At 37.0% G+C, this 24,879-nt stretch overlaps 2 protein-coding genes across 6 annotated transcripts in view; one reads left to right on the forward strand and one right to left on the reverse strand.

The window, feature by feature from the left end:
• Window positions 1-270: 270 nt before the first annotated feature.
• Window positions 271-24,271, reverse strand: LOC144198342 (uncharacterized). Of its 2 annotated transcripts, none has more exons than XR_013326693.1 (4): window positions 22,985-24,271; window positions 13,343-13,532; window positions 1,010-1,101; window positions 271-868 (listed from the first exon to the last, which is right to left on the reverse strand). XR_013326693.1 is itself a non-coding variant. In XM_077719298.1 (4 exons), the coding sequence occupies exons 2-4, from the start codon at window positions 13,343-13,345 to the stop codon at window positions 582-584; spliced, it is 432 nt and encodes a 143-aa protein (XP_077575424.1). In that variant the 5' UTR covers window positions 13,346-13,532; window positions 22,985-24,271; the 3' UTR covers window positions 271-581. The 2 variants fall into 2 exon arrangements, 1 of the variants encoding a protein (XP_077575424.1); XM_077719298.1 differs by having other exon boundaries at window positions 960-1,101.
• Window positions 9,888-24,879, forward strand: part of LOC144198340 (axin-2-like) — a 37,371-nt gene continuing 22,379 nt past the window's right edge. The window contains exons 1-2 of one of the 4 annotated variants that reach the window (XM_077719295.1): window positions 9,888-10,156; window positions 15,309-15,375. The gene's annotated coding sequence lies outside the window, so the exon portion shown is untranslated. Of the gene's footprint in view, window positions 10,157-10,866; window positions 11,406-15,308; window positions 15,376-24,879 lie in introns of those variants that run through there. The other 3 variants (XM_077719296.1, XM_077719297.1, XM_077719294.1) reach the window with 3 other exon arrangements.

Here is a 24,879-nt window from a genome sequence, read left to right on the forward strand (position 1 = left end):
ATAAAGGTTTTAGAGACTCTCAAACCTTTCTTTGCCTGTGATGCTGTATATTGTAGAAGGTTAACTGGAAATTCAACAAATTGTGGTTGCAAATTTCAGTAATCCCTAATGTACTGTATCTGGGATTCTGTCCCCAATATAATAGGCTGCAATTGTCTGCAGTACATTACTTAAGAGATGGTGTTAAAGATGTGATGAAATATAACTACAAGTGATTTTAAAATTATAGCAGATTCTTTATTTACATTCCTAAAATGTAATGTGGTTTGCTTATTCACAACATCAATCAAAACATTCATTCCCAAAGATCAAGTGCAGGCAAAAAAAGGGAAAGTGAGAAAAAGGGACTGATGGGTAGAGGAGAAATTGTTCAAAGCGTTCAAGGTCGCTCTTGGGGGTCAATCCCTGTGCCTCCTCAATGCCTGCATGAATTAATAACTGCCGATTGACTTTCCAAAGGCTTTCATGGGAAGGTCATTAAATATGCAGTTTTATAATAGTAGTCATTATGCGACTTTTTTGTTCCCACCATGCTTTCAGTACAAAAGCATCTAAAACATTGTTGTAAAATAATTGGGCTGCTACCTGCTTCCCTTTTGTACAGTGTTTCCCAGCAATACACAAAGACAGCCAACCATTTCCTGCAACCACTCACATAAAAGATCACCCGTCATTGGATTTTCCTCTGATTGGATCAAAGCTTTGACCTGTGTTGCCAGGTGACCTTTACTGATCCCACTGGAGGATGTAGAGGGGTGGGGCATTGCCTGCACACCTGGGAATTGCTTCAATGGAGGCATATTCAGGGCTTCTAACCTTGGCTTTTTGATGCCGCCACAAGAGACAGCTGACACTCTCCCTTCTGGGCCTGTAAATTAAAAAGAGAAAATTGCTCATTTTTTGCCCATTATTGTCCCCTGCATTAATTATCAGCCATGGTTATTTTAAGGAGTTACTACAGTATCTTGTTGAATGTTTCAGGATCCAGAGCAAAGTGGTGGCAGCTAACCATGGGAGCCAGCTGGCAAGAAGCTGCTTCAGCTGGCAGTGCTCAGAGCTCCCGAGAGGAAAAGATGCGTTTGAAGAGGACACTCCACGATGCTGGAGGATGAGAAAGAACAGCTGGAAAAGAGGAGTCCTGACCCACTGCTGGACAACAGTCATTCCATTTCATATTTGTTCAGTAAGTTAACCATGGTTTCATCCACGAATAGCATTCTCATCTTATCTCATTTTATGAATCCCCATTAGGGTCACAGGGGGTGCTGGGCCAATCCCAGCTGTCTCAGAGCCAGAGGCGGGGAAAATCCTGAATCGGTGGCCAACCAATCGCAGCGCACAAGGAGATTGGATTGGATTGGATAACTTTATTCATCCCGTATTCAGGTAATTTCATTGTGACAGTAGCAAGAGGGTGATAAGACAGAATGACAAAGCAAAAACACAAAGTACAAAGTGTGAAAAATCACTTCAACTATAAAATTTAAATAAAAGTTTTGCATAGACCAGATCAATCTAAAAAAATAAAAATAAGAGAGACCTATGAAGCAAATAGAGGACCATGCCAACAACTCCCACTCCTACCTGGAGACCAATCCTGAGAGTGCATTCAGTGCCAGTTTGTCCTGAGATCAGAGTCGTCAAAGCAGGAGCTGCTTTTTATTCTAGATTATTTGGAACACCTGACCCACTGGTCTATAGTTCAACCCTACCAGCTTTGCTACCTTGCTTCCACTGGGTATTACTGTACTGTACTATACCCAGAAGCAATAGCTGCAGCTTGGGACTACTTTGTTGTTTAAACATTTATAAAATGATGTTATCAGCGGTCATATTTTTGGCTTTTGTCATCAATATCAAACTATTTTCTAACTGTAAAATATTCAGTAAGATGTTTGAAAAGCCAACAATGATCCATAAACAAATATATAACATATTTTTTTCTGTATATACAATAACAAAATACATATACTGAGAACACCAAAGATTGGTATTGTAGTCTGTTTTTGTTCTGGCACAGTCACTGAAATTGGCTGATGAATAAAGATGGAAAAGAGACAGCAAACAACATCACTGAATATTTGGTTTCTTCCAGCATCATTTTTCTATTCTCAATCCAGCCATCGTCACCTAGCACCTATGCCTAATCCATCTGTCTTTCTTCTTACTATATCTCACTTCCCACTCTTTTTAACTGTCACCAAGCTATTTGGAGATACAGTACAAACCTCATTCCAAGAATGCACACAGAAATGCTCACTCCGCCAATGTCAGCATTTCTATGTACTACTAGTTTTAGCCCCCCACCGCGAATCCCCCCATTCCTCACATACACACTCTACAGCAACAAAAAGAAAAGTGTAAGGTGAAATCAGCCTAGTCGGCAAAACTCAGGAATGTATTTTCATTAGACAAGTTTGTTTGACGGGATTGGTTCCTGAAGGTTAGTCCAAGGTATCAGAAACTGTGGCTGAAGCAGTGGTGTGTAATTTGATTTCAGGGCAGAATTGAAGTTTATCAGTTTGCAGATGACAACAAATGCTTCAGTTTAAAAATTCTATCCAAGCCCTGTGTGCGTGTGTGAACATCCACGTGGTTGAATTTGTGCTATAAAACTTTAACAAGAATGCACAACTCAATGTTATGCCTTTTTTTTCTTAAGTAGCCTTTGGTGAAAAAACCCAACGAAATTAAAAACGGGTTTGCTCAATGGAAGGTCAATTTATTAAAAAAGTACAGATGGACCTTAGGGCCAGATAAAGACAATTAAAATTATCGAGAATTGCTGTGTAAAATAGCCACTTAGAGACCACCTTCCATTGAGATCACTCATGTCCTTAAGGACATACAGTTGCTCTTAAATGAATAAATAAATGAACAAATAAATAAATACATTTTCGATCCTGGTCAAAAGGCGGGTGAACCACCACACCATCAGGTAGCTAAACAAATAAATGAAAATAAAAAATCAAATGCAACAAAAGTACTTCTGCTCAATTATTATTTATCATCACAATTGTTCGGTGCAGTGCTTTCAGGAAGAAAAAAATAGTGTGCAGGGAAAAATAGTGCCAATTGTTCCCAGATACTGTATGAGGGCACTTAAATGTCATGATAATAACACAACTTGTTTATGTCCTAGTATTATTTTTCTCTTTTCTTCTTTTGGGCACATTCTTTATTTTAACCCATATTTAAAGACTGGGTTAGTGGAGAAAGATAAAGATGACAGAGAGTCAGGAAGGAAAATGAGAATGATGGGACAAGCATAAATGGAGTAGACAAAAGAAAAGGGAAGGTGGGTGCTTTTCTTTTTACAGTGGTTTTCTTGCATTAGAACTATAGCTGTGCAAAGCTGATAGCACTGCAATTGGTATGTGAACACGCACATCATAGACAAAACCACAGATGTTTCCTCTATTTTTTGCCTGCTCAATGTTGCAATCACCATGGAAACAAAATGTACAGAAAACAATCGAGTGGGATATTTTCAAGTTTCAAAGACATGGAGAAAAAAAAAGAAATACAAAGGAAGAAAGAGAACTAGTGAACAAGAGAGATGAGTGAGCAACAATGAATAAACTAGCATCCATGTATAAATGCAAGCAGATGGAAATCTGAGGTGTGTGTAAATGTGTACTTCCAATGTCACAGCCCAGGACTATCTACTTATCCTCCTGACTAATAGCAGTTCTAATTTGTTCTCTAAATATCTTCCACCCAGTTTATCCAATCGCATTAACTTTTGTGCTCTGTAGAGGACATTCAGAGCTTTCCAATGATACCATTTTTTTTTTTTTTGCAGTATTCCAATTACTTTACATAGATTGGGGAATTTAAAAATAAATGTGATTGGACAACATTTTTTCCTGGTAGTCAGGAGGATATAAAGAGAAAAAATATCTTGAATACACAGACATGAAGGGGATGAGATGACGATGTAAGGATGCTTGACACAAGAGGAAGCCGACTGGTAAACACAGAAAGAGCAATCCACAAAGAGGTAAAAACAATAGGTTATCACAAGGACTAGACAAAATCACGATTTTCAGATTTGTGTGTCAAAAAGATTGCAAAACACATACATGGGATGATTCAATCGCATACTGTAGTTTGAGATTAACAACGTTCTTTTGGATGTACACTTCACCTTGAAACCATCTGCAATTTTTGTTCTTAGTCCAATGTGCTCCAATCAAGCAGTTTTTTGTTTTGTTTTGTTTTTCAGTTCAGTTCAGGTATCAGGCCCAATGTGGAATAGGGTAAACTTGAAATCTTTCACCTATACTTATGGGATGAACTAAATTGAGAAGTTCACAACAGGTTTCCTAGCTTTCTTGATTCTTTAGACAAGTCACTGCCAACAACACGGTAAACAGCTCAAAGTGATTCACCATGAAAATACGCCTAAAAAGATAATGTGATGATCTGTGTTTTGCTGCCAGGTTAGAAAACCACCTCCAAAATCTTCTTCCAAGCCTTCCTCCTGTTCATTATTTTTCTACCTTATTGATTTTTGTCAACTGGTTTTCTCTGCCATTTGGAGATACTACCAAATCACATTATGTCAGTCATGGATTATGTGTAGAGGCAATCTATCTCATTGAAGAGGGGGAAAAAAAAAGATCAAACATGTTCTTACCATCACATCTTTAAGGATATGGGAAATGGACGTTTGTGTATGTGCCTCTGCTTTTGTTTGTGTGTGTGTGTGTATGTGCACGTGTTTATCTCAACATATACATACATGTCCAACAACTTTATGTGTGGGTGTTTTTGTTCTGAATTTGAAAATTGATTTATTCTATTGGTTGGATCAATTTTAATTTATTTTCTTTTTTGTTGAAAAAAACTGATTTTCATTATAAGTGATATCTGTGGACCTTTTACTGCATAGAGCACCGAGTAGCTTTAACAATGTATAATTTATTTATTCATTTTAAATAGGTGGACAGAGCTTTCTTAATAACAGCAACATTTTTGGAAATGTGTTAATGTTTCCCAGTTCAAATTTGTTGAACATTCACAGCAACAGCAGCAAAATAGTTAATTTTAGTATTTTTTGTTGAGATATAGCTGTAGTTTAGATTAGGAAGGATTTATGACTTAAATGAAGCAAACCATTGTCAGTTATTGCCTACTTAAAAAAAGAAAAGAAAGTAAACTGACGATCTTACTTGGTTATACATTAACAGGTTTACTGTTGTAATGACTGTATACAATCAGAGATGTATTATGCATTATGCCTTTAGATCTTTTATTGGAGCCTGGAGATAAATTTCATCTTTCGGGATCTGTTTATTTCTGTTTTCAAAACGGGTTAGAAACCATCATCAAAACTAGGGGAAAATAAATGCCATAAAACAAACTGACAAATAGATACAAGGACAAATGACTTGAATTCATAGGACAATGGAGAAATTCTGTTCATGTTCAGTTTGAAGATGCAATTGTCTCTAGAGAATGCAGGAAAGAATGGCCATGAAAGAAAAATGTGCCGGCAACCAGAAAGAAAGAGTCTCAAAGAGACAAAACAATAGAAACTTGTCCTTGGTTATGAATGTGAGTGCTATTGTATGTTCTTTTTTCTTTGTCCTCAAGGACGAAGGATGGGGAATACAAAAGTTACTCATAAAAAGTATTAAGACCACCAGATAAATGTCAGACAGGCTGCAATTGAAAGGTAATGGCTGCTGCTTGCAAAATTCTTAGTCAACAAGTACGAGCAGTTATTATTAGTTTTCATGAAGTCAAAAATAATATGGAGGTAGCTACAAAATTAAATGAGTGGTCAGCAAATTTGACATCATCAGATATGCTTTTTCTGTGATCCTGAGCAGTAAAAAGGGAAGAAAATATATGGAAGGAAGTTTATAGTTGTCAAAGCCAGTGACATACAACAAGGTGTGTGCCCCAGATACATTTAATGAGGAATATCATTGAACATCGTTGTTTTGTTCATTCTATTGTCTAAAAATGTGGCATACTTCTGGGGTCGGAAGATGTTAAAATTACCCATTAATTTGTGTTTTAAGGTCTTCTTCCGTGCATTAAGGCACTGTACATTAGCAGCATTTTACCCCATTTTTGCTTGTTCAAATTCACTCCGACGATTCATTTTTATCTATTTTTTTTTAATCATTCCACTGCAATTTTTGCTAAGATCTGTCACAATCTTACTTTTATGCTGACAACCTGTGCTTTCCTCTTATTACAGACATGTAATAGGACCTATGGTGGGTTACGGCTTAGGGTGCCTTCCCTGCAAGCTCCAGATGTGTCAATGTTTGATGCCTCAATGCTAGCGGTATGGTCATTTATTTTTCCTCACCTCCATGCATCGGGTCCTTCCATACTGCTTCTCTCAACCTTTCTCAATTTATGTGTCCAAGTGGACATTTTTACGTATTAAAAGCACTGCATAAAAGGTTCCAATGATTGGCAATGTAGACATTGTCACGCCTTTTCTTGTTTAAGATACTGACATAACACCATTGGTAATAGTGCAACTATATTAGCCACTGGACATATTCGAACACCCAACCCTAGAAGTGTCCGACAAATTGCAAACGCCCCTTCTAAAGAAGGACATGTTGGCAAAAATAAAAACAGCCAAAATGTGTCGTAACAGACATGCAAAAGCTTAACAGCAATGATCATATCCTGTTAGTCAGCTTCAACCTTAGCCATCCACACCACTATCCTGAATGAAATCATCAAACAACACCCCCTCTTCTCTGCTCTTTTACACAGGCAAAAAAGACCTTGATGTTTCTCCAATAATTGGCAGTAGGGGTTGAATTTTATTCCCCTCCTCTTTTTTCTGTTTATTTTTTATTTTTTTTTACGCTTCCTCTTCCTTTAGAGATGAATAGTTGGCCTAGGATCAAAGGCAGTTCCCAACCGGCCACTGTGGCCAACACAAAGGGGTGTTGGGTGCTGGCATGGAGCCAGGTGCTGCACATGGTCACACAACCAGGGACAAGACATGCAGATGGGGCCACAGAGCCCTTGTCTTCTCCGCCCCCCCAAGCCTTTATACAAGAGGTCAGTGGCTAAATTATCAGAGCGTGTGCTTCCTGTAAGTTGATCCAGTCACTAACTCCTTTTTCTTTCCATTTGGTTGGTCTACTCTTTTTGTTTCTCAACCTCTCTGACTGTCCTATCTTTGTTTCTACAACTCTCACAAATTCTTCGTCTGTATTTTTGCATTTTTCTTTTCAGTCGTTGAGTGGTCCCCCCCCTAAGAAAAAAAAAACACAAAAATACACAGTATGCACAATGACGACAAAGGAACCGGAGGTAAATAGTTCCTATCCTCCAACCTCGGACCCCTGAAGTTTAGCTATAGAGGTCTTGTCTCATGTAAATATGTTTTGTTGAGTGGAGAGAGGGTGGCATGGTGGAAGAGTGGTTAGCATGTCTGCCTCACAATTCTGTGCTTGTGGGTTCGTCTTTCCTATGTGAAGTTTGCATGTCCTCCCTGCACCTGCACAGGTTTTCTCAGGTGTTCCCTTTTTCTCAGACATTCCAAAAACATGCAGGATAGAACAGGTTGAACACTCCAAATTGTCCCCAGGTATTAATATGAGAGAATGACATACTCCAGCACCCCCATCATGTCTCTTGTGAGGATAAACACTACAGAAAATAAATGAATGAATGTGTGTAGAGATCATCAAACACAAAGGAAGCAATAGAAAAAATGTATAGGGCAATTTCATATGACCACACTGGAAAAAGCAGTTATCTTCAGTTTAGATAACGGCCGCTTTTATACCAAAAATATACAGTGTTATTATCACAACTTCACCCATCACAAATTCACTTCTTTGCAATTCTTTTCTGATAGTAATTTAAAAAAAATAAGTTCATGAAAATGTGAAAATGGACGCAGAAACTAGTAAGCGGAAGCCACTCAGCACTGAAAAAAAGTGGTTATAATAGGGGTGAGAGTACTTTTCGATTTTTCGATTATTGTGGCCATGTCGAATCTACATTAACCGTGATATTGGAAGGATTATTGTAGTAATTACACTAGGAGAAATTACTCTTCAATTCCCAATGAGGGGTCAACTGCTCGACTGTGTTGATATAGAGGCAAGTCTTGCCGGAGAGACTGCATGCTATTGTGAACACCAAAGGCGAGTGCTGTTTTTCTGTAATAATGAGCATCACTTTCACTTTTATGTCCTCCTCCTACGGAGAAAATAGGCCTGATCTCTCCCTTTGTGGTTGCTCCAACTGCTTACTTCCACCTCCCACACAAACACATTTTTCCAGGCAACAATGTTCCTCCAAAGTTTACAAACAATATGCCCACAGCAGTTACAAATGGCCCCATGTTGTGTTTCCTGGCTGGAGTTGAAATGAAATGGTTTATCTTGAGAAGGATTTCAAAGGGATGGCCTCTATTTTTCATCTTGTTTCATACCGCAAACTTACCGACACGTTAGATATATACAGATATATAGATAGATAAATAGATAGATAGAGAGAGGCAAGAAATGTACACCATTTTAAAGCTATTTTCTAATAATCTTCATTCCTTCTTCCCTCACGATCTTCCCACATGAATTGGAAATGAAGCAGTTTAAAGATATTTATCCCAGATGGACAGTATTTGTATAAACATCCACCCACAACTTGAGAGTATTTGATGTGTCATTATCTAAAGATTGTTTCCTCATATTTTAATAATTCTCTTTATTTTTCAAGTCCTAACATTTTTCTTCCAAGAATTGATGGACCTATTGGTAGAGAAGGAGTGTCTTCCCCTAGTCTAGAAATTACTGTTACTTGTTCTCAGAATTAATATCATTAAGTCTTAACTGATGTGCTCAGTGTTGACTTCACCTTGTTTTGGTCTTGTCTCAGTTGTTATGACAAATTATTGAGCTCAGAAAATAACTACCAACCCATGCTTTTCTCCTGTGGGTTTTCAATGCTTTAAACCCAAACATAAGTGCTCATTTAAGGAAAAGGGTCACAAGGGTGCTGAAGCCTATCCCAGCTAACTACAGGCACCATGCAGGGGACACCATGCATTGGTGACCTGCCAATTGTACACCACAAGGAGGCAGATAACCATTCACGTTTACTCTCATACCTAGGGACAATTTAGAGATTTCAACCAACCTTCCCTGCTTGTATGTGTAATGTGAGAGGAAACTGGAGTACCTGGAAGAAACACAAGCAAGCCCGGGCAAAACATGGTAACTCGACACAGTGAGGACCCACCTGGGATCAAACACTCCACTCCAGAACTGTGAGACCGACACGCTAACCAGTCTGCCGGCAAAATTTTACATTAAAGATTGCTCATCAAATATTTCCACTCATCTTCTTTTAACATTACAGTGATGCCTATACTTACAAATGCTTCCAAATATGAAATATTCAAGTTATGGAAAGCCTCAATGGGAAACATTTTGTCCCAAAATACATGAACAGTTCAAGTTACGAAACGTCAAATGAAATCAAACATGCCTCGAAACATAAATACACTTCTTTATCAGTTTTTTTTAAAATGATCATGGTAGTTACTTTCCATATGGATATCGCCCTACACTTTGCTGGCCTCTCATTGGCTAGAAAAGAGATGTGGCTCCATGATGCCAGAAACCAAGGTTAGCACATTGTAGGCAGCCATTAGAGTCAGCCCGTGAAGGGGCAGTGTGTGTCTACGTGTGTGTACAGCTGTAAAACAGTTGCCTCCTATTGCTTTGGCTGCACACTCGCAATTCCACCAATTTAAAAATGTATTTGCATTTCCTATTTGTTTCATCTCATTTTATCTCATTTGTTGAACCGCTTTATCCTCATTAGGGTCGCGGGGAGCACTGGAGTCTATTCCAGCTGACTCCGGGCCAGAGGTGGGGGACACCCTGGATCCGTGGCCAGCCGACAGCAGGGCACAAGCAGCAGGATAACAATGCACTCTCACACTTATAACTAGGGGCAATTTAGACTGTCCAATCAGCCTACCATGCATGTTTTTGGAATGTGGGAAGAAATCGGAGTACCCGGAGGAAACCCATGCAGGCCCATGGAGAACATGCAAATTCCAAACAGGTGGACGTAACCTGGACCCAAGAACTGTGAGGCCGACGCGCTAACGACTCGCGCCACCGGGCTGCCCCTATTCCTTTTAATGGTAAAATAAATATTTTTCTTTTCTTTTTTTCCATTTATTTGCATACTTACATACATTTGCATACACATTTCATTCAAAAAGTGTGTATTTTTATAATGTTTAAATGATTTAGGGTGTAGTAATAAAGATCCTGGAACTAAATTAATGTAAATTATGTCTCCTCTCATGAAAAATCCAAGTTAAGAAACCACTTCTGGAACGAATGAATTTTGTAAATCGAGGTAAGGCTTGCTAGGACTCAAACTCACTCAAGAACAGGCCAATCCAGGGTGCTGATTCCAACTCTCAATTAGTGGTGTGACATCTCAGCACCTAACATCTGAAAGTCATCCCACTGTTAAGAGAGGCTGCTTGGGCGGATAAAGTAATTAGACTTAGTGCACCCCCTTTCATCTGCAGTGACAGGGAAAGCTTCTGGAACTTGTCACTGCATTTGCTTTTGGTGAAACTAGCGCCACTGTATTTCAAGTGGCTACAAATAAATTCATTATTTTTATTTTTTCATTTTAACACAAAATGTTTCTAAAATGTTAGCCATATTTCATTTTCTCGTTAAAATATCTAGTTTGAGTTATATTTTGTTTCCCAGATAAGTTAATATTTTTGGTAGATACAGTATCATAATATTTTCACCCATCTATGCCGAGGTGTTTTTTGTTGCATGTCACTCATTCAAAGCCCAAGTGACTTGAAAGGATAACTTTGCCAGTGGGAAGGACAGTGTGCAGGTTCATATGCGTTTCTGATAACACTTTGCATTCTGCAGGCACTAGCGACAAGTCTGATGCCTGTGTTTGATTGCTTCTTTAATGTACTCCTCCCCCTCTACAATCAGCAAAGCAGAGGTGGAGGTGAAGGGATAGCCAGCGGACTACCGCAGTACAGAGCGAGTGATGTGAGATTCATTTCTACTGTGTAGATCAGTGGTCTCCAAACTATTCCACAAAGGGCCGCAGTGGGCGTGAGTTTTCATTCCAACCCAGAAAGAGGACACCTTTTTTCACCAATCCTGTGTCCTACAAGTGCAATCAGAGGATTGCAGTGAGGTGCTTCTTGTTTTCTGCAGATATCTCATTGGTCAAAATGTCTGTGCTGGTTCGGTTGGAACGAAAACCTGCGCCCACGGCGGACCGGTTTGGGGACCCCTGGTGTAGATGGAGAAAAGCAGTCACCTATTGACCTCCAGATAGGATGTGTCTATCATTTAGTGATTCACAAAATCCACTGGTTCATCTTGTGTAATGAAAAGGTATGTTAAGTTTCTGTGTATTCTGATCAGCGATACTGGAAGACTGTTTTATAACATGAGAATTTGACAAAAACACTAATGCCTAAAAAATCTGTTCACTTTCAATAAATAAAACATAAAAAAACATACAATTAAAATGTATTCACTGCTATCAAAGCAATGTATTGACCTGTATTTATCCATTTGATTGAACCCATACTCGCTGCATGTAAATCAGTTGAGTAACCACTGCATTGCACAGTGGCATATTAAAAATCAACACAAATCAGAAACTAATTGCAGATTTAACCTAATTAATTATCTGCTCCAAAAATTGCATTCATAATCAAACAGTCATTAACTTCTTGATTAAAACTAATCAGTGATCAGTTCTTACTTTTATTAACAGATAGGTGTTCTACATAAGTCCTTTTATAACCCCCCAGTTTTGCCCACTTTATCTGCATTGATTTTGAGTTGTTCTTATCTTGTCTGCAGATGTGCAGTAACTAAATCATACATTGGAATACAAACCCCCAACCCTACGTTTCTTTATTTTTATTGATGTTTTTGCAGGAAATGTGTTGATCTAAATAACAAAATTAAATTATTTACTGTTTTGAGAAAAAGGCCTCGAATGGTTCCTTTTCACAATGAAACATATAAGAGTATAAGACCAAAATTAATTATACAGCGGCTTGCAGCTAGGCCTCCTTTCTCTCAACAGTGAGAATGATTTGTGTTTGTTGTCGGTTCAAGGCTTACTAAAGGATGTGCTGGCATGTACAAAAAGCTCTGGCAAAAAGGAAAGTTGTGGTGGTTGTAGGGGCGGATGTGAGCTGTTATTGTTTGCAAAGCGTGTAAGCGACCATCATAAAGCTGCATCCATGGAAATGAAGGAAAGACTCAGAGGAAGAGGGAGAAAGGGAAGAAAAAAAAGCATTGACTGGCAACTTAAAGAGAGACCAAATTTGTCTTATTCCGAGAGATGTCAGATGCACTGCCAGTTAGCTAGTAAATGTGAGACAGAAATGGAAATCGCAAAAGCACAGCACAGAATCTGCCCAGCATCTCTTTCCTACTCCTTTTCTTTTCTGTTTTGAGATGACATGCTGAACATAGAAACATCAAAGTCCTCACTCACACAAAGTACATTCTTGTTTCGATATCCATATGAAAAAGAGCGAGCTGGATAGAGAGATGAAGCAAGTTGTTCCCCTTGCTGTGCTTGCACGTACTAACTTATCTTTGAGTAGAATCTACTTAGAAAGGAACTCTCACAATCTTCATGCTTTACCAACAAAGTAGCAGTCTCTCAAAAATTAGCTAATAATAAAATTACCAATAATGTCTACAACAGGGAACTTTACTAGTAAAAGACACTTTATAAAACCTAATAACTAATCGAACTGTGAGGCCGCTCTATCACTCAAACACCAGGCCGCCTACAAAAGTATCACTGAACTGGAAATTTCCTTTCGAGAGATGAGCTTACTTTGGCTGAAAGAAGTGATGCTGGTTTGGCAGCCACATTAGACCCAATTTAAATGCCGTTGAAACAGGCAAAAATTGAAAGCGCGTGAATCGAGTCATTTTATATGTTTATGTATATTTGAAAATATATATATATACATATTTTCTTAAATATACGTGCCTGAAAATGTTTAAGTGGCCCGAAAGCTTTAGTTTATACAATCACTAGTAGTTAATCGTTAACCCTTACCCTAACTACAGAAGCATTTATGTTATTATTCATTTCATTTGAGCTTTCAAAAATGAACAACTTGCAAAACTTCTTGTTGTAAGACCACCCAAGGATTAACAAATTAGCCCTCACCTTTGTTCTGATTGTGTAAAAAGGGTGCTTCATACAATATAAAGGGTGCACACTGATGTGTGTACGTGTGTGCATGCGTCTAAATAAATATGTTTGCAACTGCCAGGATTCTACCACCCACCATCTGGGCCCTGTTTGAAGGACTTCACTGTAGAAATTTAAGTGGCACCATGGCAGGATTCACACTGTGAAAACCAACACCTGGAAGTACCTTAGTCTTCCAGTTCCTATCAGTCGCAAACTCAAAATATTCCCGACTTCCGATCTTGAGTCGCAGTTTTTGTTTTCAACACATCACCCCTTACTTTGCCCTGAAAAAAGAACAAAGAACACAACCCACATGTATGTTTGTTACTACAATCGTTACAGTATCTTTTAATGGGCACTCGCTCTTTCTCTGCCGACAACAACTTCTGAAGGCTGCCTTGAGACATAAACAAGGTGTAACAGCTGCTCATTAAGTGACCTATGGATAGTGGACATATCAAAAGTGTTATATGCTTGAATTTGGCAACTTTTGGTGGTTGGTTATGTCTCAGCTTCTCGCCTTCCAACTGGGTGGTGAAGCCCTCTCGCAAATTTTCTATCTCTATTGAACCATGTTAAAATAAGTTACTATTTGTTTTGTCTAGTTTTTATAATACAAAAGTGTGAAATTTCTTTAATGTTTATGTTCATCAGGTGTTTTTATAAATTTAGTATTTCAATTTAAAAAAAATCACACCGACCCTATTCTAAATATCTTATGGCTCTAGTAACATAAAATAAGCAATGTAATGACTTTATTATATTAATTTTACCATTTACTTTGCTTAATAGTGTTTCAAAATAATGTCATAATACGGCCCAAAAAACACAATATATACATCTCAAACACCCCAAAAAGTTGCAATGTTATTTTTGTTCCCAGTATCGTTCACCCTTACCAAACATGCATGTTCTTGGGATGTAGGAATAAACCTATGTACCAGAAGAAAACCAATGTAGCCATGAGAACATGCAAACTCCACATAGAAAGAGCAGAACCCATTGGTACAGATTTAAATCTCAATCTCAGAAGTGTGAGGTGGACCTACTTTATCATTTTTCCTCTGCACTGCCTAAATGGATTTAGGAAAAATAAATAAATAGACGGGGGTCTATGTGTATTAGAACTGGCATGGGTGCACATTGTATATGCTTCTCTGTTTTTATAGCATGCCAAAAAAAATTAAAGACTGATTATCCACAGTGAGTATAAGGCTGTCAATGAAAGAGTGGAATAATCCCAGATGAAAATTGAGTCAGCGTATCTCCATTGAAGATTTTCCATCAGAAATAATCTCAGTCTCGCATTAGTTACAATTAAAACTGTTTTGATGTTTAAAGTGGTTGTTCCACTGAATTATACTATTCTGTGCCAGTTCTATTTGTAATTTTTGTTTATAGTATTTCTGAGCATTCTCAGTGTCAAACTAAATCTCTGTGTACTGCAACGAGGATCTACTGGATTTATTTAATGGATCTTATTCTATTTAGTGCATTATGCATTTTAGAGGTAAATTAATACAGAGCAATGACTATACTGTGAAATAAGTCTCATAAAATTTTGATGTATTTACTTTGGTTTCTTTTAGCATTAAAACAAATATTTTTGCAATAGTGAGGGCACCTCGGCAAATGGGTGATAGCATGCCGGCCTCACAGTTCTTGGGTCGAAGGTTCAATCCCTGGTCGGTCGGTCCTCACTGTGTGAAGTTTGCATGTTCTCCCAGGCTTGCGTGGCTTTTCTACAGGTACTCCGGTTTCTTCCAAGAATACAAAAACGTGCATGGTAGGCTGGTTGATCACTCAAATTTTAAATGATTGAATGAATGTGCTCTTTTTGACAGTATACTAAACAAAATTTGATTCGATTGTAAAAGACTATGAGAAAGTATAAGGAAATGCTAAATTGCATTAGATCTATTATTAGTGATTATTCATTCATTCATCTTCCATACCATGCATCCTCGTAAGGGTTAGAGGGGGTTGCCAGAGCCTATTATAGATTATTACATAAAATAAAAAATGATTTCTCCATTTTATATTCAACTTATTCTCTTCAGGTTCTCCAAGAATTGGCATCTGCATTCCAGGAGTGGTCAACAATTCCTTGTTGTTGCTTGCACCAAAGTAAGTAGAGTGTACCACTACACCACTGCAAAGCTCTGTAAGTTCCTTTCATTTAACTCACAACAATATTTTTTATTCATAGACTTTCTTTCATCGGGACTATGAATGCACACACTTTCCTTACAACACTCACACACACTCTACATTCATGTCCATAACCCCCCCCCCCTACTCAATATCGTGCCGTCCCTTCACCAATTGTCCACCCACCCTGTTGACCGGGTGACACTGCTGGTGGCGTCTGGGTCTGATGTTCATGACATTATGCATCACAATGAGTCCACTGGAACCACTGGCTCGACTGTTTAATATCACCCACACAGTAAATGTCCTTGTTTGCCAAGTAGAAGGGGGTGAGGTGGCACACTCCCTCAGTAAATGATGCAAGAGGGCAAGAGTGCTGCTCCAAAAGTGGTGTGTAGGGGTCAAGGAAGATGTTGAGGGCTATAATGTGAATGTACTAGACAGTGAGCTGATTGAAAAGGTTCCTTTTCCACTGGCCATTATTTCGCTGATCTTCCACGATCAGAAACCTAGAAAAATGTGTTTGATTTGTGGACGTGAATAGATACTGTGATTTTAATCATTTCCCAGTGTCTTTATGGTTAACCACAAATCAGGAATTGCCTGCTAGTATGTGATGGTTTATTTGCTGCCTCAGTCACTAAATATATATCTCAAAAACATGTATTTTGTAGTCGTTGGCTGTGCAACAGAATGTTAAAATTCTTAATCAGGAACATACATATACACGTACATACATGCATAAGAATATACAGTTAGTATACTCAAACCAACTCAAACTTAATAACAAAAAGTTGTTGTGATCACATGCGTGTGTACGTATGTTAAGTCAGCTGCCACACACAATCCTACCCTCTTTTTTTGCATACATACACACAGTGGATACATATTTTGATCAGAATTGGTATACTTACATTTTTTTCAAGGATTTAGACTTTAGAGAGTATTGTTAAAGATCATGGAAAATAATAATTTTGCAAGTAGAGCTACCACTGTGTACTTGAGTGCGTATGCATGTGTGTTTTTCGAAGTGAATTCAAGTTCCTATTCTTTTTTCGTGTTATTTTTTTTTAGCAACCCTTGTTAACTATGATCCTTCCTTTGGAACCCAAAAGCCACATGGAACAAAATACCCACTTAGAGTTATTCCTTTTTTGTTAACTAAGCTCTCGTTCAATAGGTTTTTGCCTGGCGTGACGTCAGACAAAGACAGTAGGAGTTTTGTGGGCCTTCAAGAGGCATAGTTTAACAAAAATGTTGTGGTATTCTAAACTGGCTTTATGTGGCACTTGACTTACAAAGTGGTGCTTATTTTTATTGTCACCATCAAAGAGATTCTCGTTATTGTTGTTTGCAGTAGTGCACAAATGTGATATAACAAAACAAATATTCTCTGAAAAGGATGAATGGATATGTGATCATTAATATGGAGGCTACGTTTTTGAGATTTTCCTCATTTCAATGTTGGGTGTGTCATTTTAACCTATTGGTTTTTCTTAACATGTTTTATATAAGATGAATATATATATGGATGAGCAGATCAGGGATTGTTTCCTGGAATTTCAAAAAGATCCACATCTGGAAAAGATTTTGATTGTGTTGTGATTAGCTCCAGCTGCTGTGTTAGAAGTTGAAAGTTTTATCCTTAAAGTCAGGAAGACTGAAGGGAGCCTCAAGATTCTACTAAACCTGTTACCATCTGGCTACAACATGATACCATAATATATCATATAAACTTTCTTTTGTAGTTTTCTTTAACAACTGTCAATACTGAAGTTTGATGGATCAGAAGAACGCGCTTGGTTGGCATGTTTACCTCACAATTCTGAAGTTTGTTCTCCAGATCTTAGCCCTTCCTCCATGGAAATTCCAGTACCTATTTGTGTGGGATTTCTCTCTTGCCACCTTCCAAATAACTTGAATGTGTGTACTGAAGGAGATGTCTATATGTGGCCTGTAATATCTGGTGACCTTTCTTGATCTTTTCAGTTTCTAAACAAAATTAAGATGGATAGAATCCTAATATCTGGCGACCGTTCTGTGTCTTTTCAGTTTCTAAACAAAATTAAGATGCATATATTCCTGCTCACCTGCTACATTTATTTATAAGTGATTTTTTTTATACATCTGCACTTGGTTGGATGGCATGACTGGAGGAGGTTTAGAGAGAAGCTTCTTTTGTTGAAAAGAAGAGACAAACTATGTATTTGTGGGGTTAAAAAGAAATCGAACATACAAAAGATCTATCTACAGAGAATGGATGCATAGATGGATACACGTACCTATTTATATGTCACAGATGTTTTATCATGCGTTATATTTTTAGTCGTCGAATTTAGAACGATTAAAGAACAATTCCTCAACGGTGTCAGAGAAGCAAAGCCTTCAGCCTGCCTTGTCAAAAAAAACAAGCACAAACTTTGTTGGCTCACACACACCATGTGGAGAGCTGTTCCATTTTCATTTCCTTTAAAACAAATGCTAGGTGTTTCAAGTCAGTCCTTTTATAGTGAAAACCACTTGCGATTTGGCCTCTTGCGTGGCGACGCAAACTTTGACTTTGTGATACATCTATCAGTGCCGTCTGACAAGTTTCTGTCACTTGCTTTTTCTTCCTTTTCTCTTTTCACCACAAGTATATCTCTAACCCCATCGATAGATTAGCATACATCTTATCCTTGTCGTCATGACAAAATCTTCAGTAGAATCAGGAACTTCCTTGTGTATTTCAACCACAAGCTGTCATGCATATCAACGCCAGATACGTTCCTGGTGTGACATTAAATGCACACACACTCTTTAGATGATGTACTATATATATATTGGAGAGGGAGGGGGGCTCTTCATTCAAACGAATTGTGGAGCACTTTCTGATAATGTCTTCAAAGTGTCTCATTATCTTTTTATTATGGCTGAGCTTGTTGATTCAAGGCAATAATGCCATTGAGCAAAGGTATGTTAGTATTGGATTTTGTCAAATGCTTCTGGAGCAGCAATGAAATCAGTTTTTGAGAGATGCCTCAAAAAGATACAATTATTGTTTGGCAAATTTGGATGGACACAATTGAAATGCCATTATTCTTTTAAATAAGCATATTTCAAGGTTGTGCAATTATTTATAACTGGCAAAAGAATAGACAACACTATTTAATAATCAATATTTTTTATGTGGTTGCATACAATACATTTTTTTTCAAATATGGCAACATAATCTGGAAGTCCCTCCTTTCCTACTATTCACTTTCCTTTTTAAACTTTCTTTTGTCTACCCAGTTGCGGGATTTTTCTTTGTAGTTGGAAAGTTATTTTCAAACCCAAACTTTTTGCTCTCCTCAGTTTTCAACTAGCAAGATGAATATCTGTGGGACAAAGTATTGAAGGAACAGTTTTTGACAAAACATCTAAAGGCCTACGAGCTCGTCCTTGTGCTCCCTTTTGCAGTTTTCCCATAACTGGCTTTCTCGTGTGGCTTCAAAAGAAAAAAAGAAAAAAAGACCATATCAAATGCAAACTCACTAGTCACTATCTTTCAAGATACATCACTGAGGCCTTGGTGGAACAGCTTGCTTGGCAAGGTTTATTTTTCACTATATACATATATATTTAAAGAGAGAAATAAGAAATGGGTGCATTCTCCCTTGTGTTATCAGAGATACTGACAGAAAAGTCATTGTCAGTTTACTACATGGATAATTCCATGAAAAAATGCCCCTTAGACTTAGATGTAGGATGAAGTTTTACTGCAGGTCCATGTACTTGGATACAAATATATTTCTATTAGGTGCTTTGCAAATGTATTTATTCATTCACCCTGTTTCCTTTTTTCATTTCTTTTCAATGTGTTGCATTGAAACACTCAATCCTTTCTTCATATGTACTTTGGTTTTATGGATTTGCACAAAATAACCTCAACTTTTGTGAAACAATTAACGGTCATTATCTCCTTCCCTAATTCTAATCATGGGTGTGCTCAAGTATATCCAAGCCAATTAAAGCCCAATTATCCCAACAGTTACATCTGTCCAGTTATATCATTCTAGGGATGGTTTAAAAAGCCATTGCTAAAGTGTTAGGAATCCAACAATCACACTGGTGAGAGCCATTATCCATACAAGGAACATTTTAGAAAGTAGCATGAAAATAAATATGTACGTATTGTCAAATATCCCAACAGCAAAGCAACAAGTCATTAAAGATAAGTCCTCATTAATGTTAAGGAACAAATGGAAAATAAGCATACACAAGTTTTTTTCATTTGGTTATGATTCTGGTCCTTGAAAAAGTTGATCTTTATTTAAACTTCTAAACCACTTTGTCTCTGATTTGTCTGGAGAATTGGTCTTTTGGTTCTGTTCTTTAGTGTTACAACCTCTGGTGCCTCTGCTAAAGAATAAAATAATGTGTGCACATGATGTGTGAATTACCGACAAACATTTATTTAAGACACTCCTAAAAACAGCAATGTGATGACACATTGATGTATTAAATAGTATAGATTATATGGAGGTCATTTAAAAGTAAACAGTAACAATTTATAGTTGTTCTTTTAGGAGTTCTGCTCAGCATGAAGAAGAATATTGTCAAATAGGGGCGAGGATGGGTTTACACAAACACCAGATATAATGAACGAGTAAGGAACTGATCACAAAAACCAGTGAGGCTATGCATTTAAAGATAATTCATTAAAAGAATTAGTAAGTAGAATCAGTCTCTGTCCCGACACGCCACAATCAAATTGGGCGTTCCTGCACCAAATATCTTGCTTATCAAGTAAGCCTGATTTGATTGACTGCAAGTCATTCGGGTTCTGATTTGGTCTCGATTTCAAAATGGTGATAAAGGTTGTGCCTAAAAAGCCAATAATGAATCTGAATAGTCAATCAAAGATGCATTATTATAATGTTAATATAATGCATTGTATTCAAACAATAGCAGAATGCGAAAATAAAAAGTGACAAAAAATCCCCAATAGCACCCTCTTCATTGGATATATGCGACAAAGAAAAAAAAAGCACACGCAACACCTTTCAAAACTCCCAGGTGTGTAAAAAAAGATTTGCTGTCTCTTATGACGAATCACAAAATCCAGCCTAATGTACTTTGATTCGTGAGTCGATATTAGAGTGAAGTAGAAATCCAATTGAAACCGTGGCTGACTTGCCATATATTTTGTACATTGTCAAATTCGGTGGGTTTAGACAACACTGCAGGAGTTTAAACTGAAGGGCCTGTGGATAACACTTTCAAGAAGCTCTTTTTTGTTGGGTGGCGTTGTGCAGCAGCCTCAAAGATGCCTGAAATAGCTGAAATGAGAACCACTGTGCAAATAATCACCTAGGGCCTCTGTAAGCAACTATGCATATACATCCATTGTAAATTGTAAAAAGGAATGCTTTAACAATGTGTGGCATACATATTTCAGGGCTTTGAACATTGTCTGGCATCTGTAGCCCACCCACACAAGCAACCACAGCTTTGTTGCTCTCTCCTTTGGACTAAAATATCATCCAAATTGCAAAAAGAGCTAAAAAAATAGAAAATAAAAAATCTTTTGGGCTTGTAGGAATGTATCTAAGCTGCTTTCATGAATGAAACGGCCACATTTTTCTGTATTTTAGGTATATTTACTAATTATGCATTCAACTTCACATAAATACACTAAGCCATAAACTTCAAAGTCAATGTACTTCCATCATTGTATCTTTGTTTCCTGATACCACATTAATAATCCATGCTTGTTATATTACTTCACACATAAAAAGAGACTTCATTCAGGGCCACATCAGCCTTACAAATATCCTTGGAGGGGCAGTTCAGAACATCAAAAGTATACACCTTACATTTCCTCATTATTTTCAGTTATGATTTATGAATCTTTGAATTTATGAATGAACTTTAATTATAATTTTATTTTTCATTACTCTTCCTTATGCATAATTTCTTTGATACTGATTGATTAGCAACAGCATAACAATGTTGGCAAAATAATTTTGAGACTTTTTGTACTTTAAAAGTGGTGGAATGACAAAAAAATCACACATTTTCATATACTTTTACTTTTCGGCTCCCAAGAAATAACATTATAAAATGTGAATTGTTTATGGCTCTTTAAGTACTGAAAATAAAACGCCACAAAGTGGAACAAAGACACTATTGGTGTTTAGTCATTTATCAACCACAATGTTTAGCAGTGTTTAAATATTGCATATAATGTCATAAGAAACTTCTTACATCAATATTTAATCATTTTAATGCATTCACTATGTTACAGCAGAGAATTAGACAACATTTTTGCAGGGTTAGTGTGGTTCATTTATAGAAAAACATTTTTTTCCATATAGTTAGCGGCTTAAAAACTGCAAACTCCATCACTAAAATTGAACTGTAAATATGTATTCATCAATTACTGATAAGGGTTACACTTAAATTTAAATGCTATATTACTGTAAACTAAAAACGAAGGCTTTAATTATTCCTCACCAACACTATCAGCGACTGTAATTTTTTTCTGATGCTGGATTCTTTTATGGTAATCACAGTTATTTGGAATTTGCAGCTGTCTGCTTAATCTTATGTTCTTCATGCATGGTATGTATCACTTTCTTTCACTCTCGTATGTGTGTTTCTAAATAAGCTTCCCGCTCTAAAATGTTATTGTTGAAGGTTTCCAAAACAACATATGTCTTTTTTTTTTTTAATCCATGGTGGCATTTTCTGGTCAGGTTTAGTCAGTTAAAAACATGGTCAGGATTTCATGATAGCCAAGTTGCCATAGACACGATAAAAACATCATTTGAAAACAAAGCGCCATTTCCCTTTCCATTATCTCATGTTTTGTTAAAGTGCAGACTATGCTGTCACTTGTGTCTCCAATCTCCGATCACAATACAATTTTAGCCTGTTTTTATTATCATTGTGAAATCTTTGAGTGACACACTATTTTTTGTTGCTATAGTTAAATGTTTATCATACTTGGGAGTCACTCAAATATTAAATTGCGTTTAATCTACTGTAAATTCCAAAAAAAGGTGTAGTCTCTTTTTAAACATATTGCATCGCTACCTAAATATGTCTAATCACACTTAAAGTTCTGATCAACACATCCACAAGTATGTGTTTTCTATTTAAATAACCTGTCACTAGATTAAACTGTCACAACTGAAAGACACAAACTTAGAATCATATCAGTAGTTAAGAACTGTTTGACATTCCATGACAGCCAGTCAGATCTAATTTTTCCTCAAGCACAGGACATGTATCACATACAAACTTAACTGTCACAAACACAGCAGAATATTCAAATTGCTGCTTCAGCAAAGCTATTATTCACAGCATAAGCAGGAATAATTAAAGATAAGCAAATTTACTACTCCAGAATGATCCTATTCCACCCATTTAATGTCCTATTTGGGCACAATGGGACTTTTCATGACACTAACTGGCAAACTGAACACTGTAATGTCTGAAAACACAAAGTTTTCCACATTGCCTCACTCCATTACAGAGAAAACACCTGTGCTTTTGAGTCCTGATTAGAAATAGGCTTGAAAATCATAGGACATCAACGTGTTTTTTTGGGCCTTACCATTTATACGCAGTGATTTCTCCAAATTTTCTGATCATTTTGCAATTGTAGATTGGAGAATATTGACCTTAAACTGACTATTTTCTCATCCATCTGTTCACAAGCAGGTGAAGCCCCTCTTTCTTTGTTCATAACTGAGCAATTCACAGATGCTCCTTTTATACTCAATCATGGCACCTACCCGTTCTTAATTGGCTTGTTGTCTTGTGGGATGTTTCAAATTGCTGTTTGATGTTTGTTTTGCATTCCTCAGCCATTTCTGTCTTCTTCCACTTGTATCAGCTCTTTTGGAATGCTTGTATTTAGTATATTTAATTGAATGCAACATGATCATGATTTGCAATTCATTGCATTCTGCTTTTATTCATATTGACACATTTTTTAATTTAAAAAATACTTTAATACTGTACCAGCAATTCAAAAAAACTTTGGTAAAAGATACTATTCATTATTCGATTTTTTAATGTCCTAAACAACTATGGAAAAACGTTATAATGAGTATTTAGAGCAGGGGTCGGTAACCTTTTTGACGAAGAGAGCCACAAACAATTCATATTTTCCAATGTTATTCCTTGTGAGCCATACTACGAATTTAAAAGTCAAAATACATGACAAAACGAGTGACTTTTCAATTTTTTTTTGTAATTTCACCACTTTTAAAGTAAAAATAAATGAATATTTTTTAAAAATATTCTTTTGCTGATGCTAATCAATGAGAGGAGGCATGCCAGAAGAGTCTACTGCAAAAAAAATGAAGATTAAAGCAGTTCTAGATGTAGTATCTCAGTTCTGTCACCAGCAGTTTCCATATTTTAGCTCACAGGTTAGCAAAAAGCCAGATGCACACATCAAAATAGCCACATGTGGCTCCTGAGCCATAGGTTCCCTACCCCTGATTTACAGTAAGGTAATAGATTCACCAGTAAAAATACTACATTTCCATATAAGATGGGAGAGGTAATAAATACTGATTAGTATACAGTAAATGATAAATCTCTGATTCCTTTTTTAAATTATTGTAAGTTAAATAGTTAAATTAAATAGTTAATAAAAAAAACACTATATTCCTTTGATCGGCAGTGACAGTCAGCTGTCTACACTTTGCTTATTTCATGTTCTTGTTACCTTTGTCCCTTCATAAACGTGTCACAAAGATTCAAAGGAAAAAAGCAAAACACACAAGCAGAGTTAATCTTTTGATGCCGGCTAAAAATCAGTTCGACTGAAGTGCGCTCAAACTTCACGTTCTACATTCAGGACATGAACTCATGCAGAAGGCTGTTTCCATGGAAGAATTATGAGTGCAGGCTAGCTTGGAGAACATCAGATAGATTTTGCTAACCACGCAGGTTTGCCAAGCCTAAACGGATTAGGCCAAACATCACAGACATTGTCTGTATACATTATTAAACTTTTAAGCCACCAAAAAACAGGATTGCAATAGAAAGGCATGAGAGTGGGCAGAGAAAGTAATTATTCATCCTCAGTACCATACTCCCACCTTCTTGAACAAATCCCTCAGTCATGTTTTCAAAAGATGACTATTTTGTTTCCTTTCAAAATTCCAATTCGGCCTTGTTTAAACCCTTGACAATTATCACAATTCTTGATTTATTTATACTTTTCCAAACTTGGAATTCAAGTTTATTATTATTATTTTTTTTAAATTTGATCCTTTTTTTTAAAAAAAGGGACAGCTTTAACTAGCCATAACAAGAAGATGAATGGCTGGCTTCTGAAATTTTAAGGGTGTTATGCACCATGTCCAACTTCAAAGACCGTCTTAACTCCACGGTCTAATTGTATCTTCTTCAAGCCTGTCTGCCAGACCGCCATCTGATTCTGCTGACAACTGCACTCCTCTCTCCTCTTCATGCTCATCCTTCTATCTCCCC

Source organism: Stigmatopora nigra, chromosome 6 (genome assembly GCF_051989575.1).
Source record: "Stigmatopora nigra isolate UIUO_SnigA chromosome 6, RoL_Snig_1.1, whole genome shotgun sequence".
NCBI classification, from domain to species: domain Eukaryota; kingdom Metazoa; phylum Chordata; class Actinopteri; order Syngnathiformes; family Syngnathidae; genus Stigmatopora; species Stigmatopora nigra.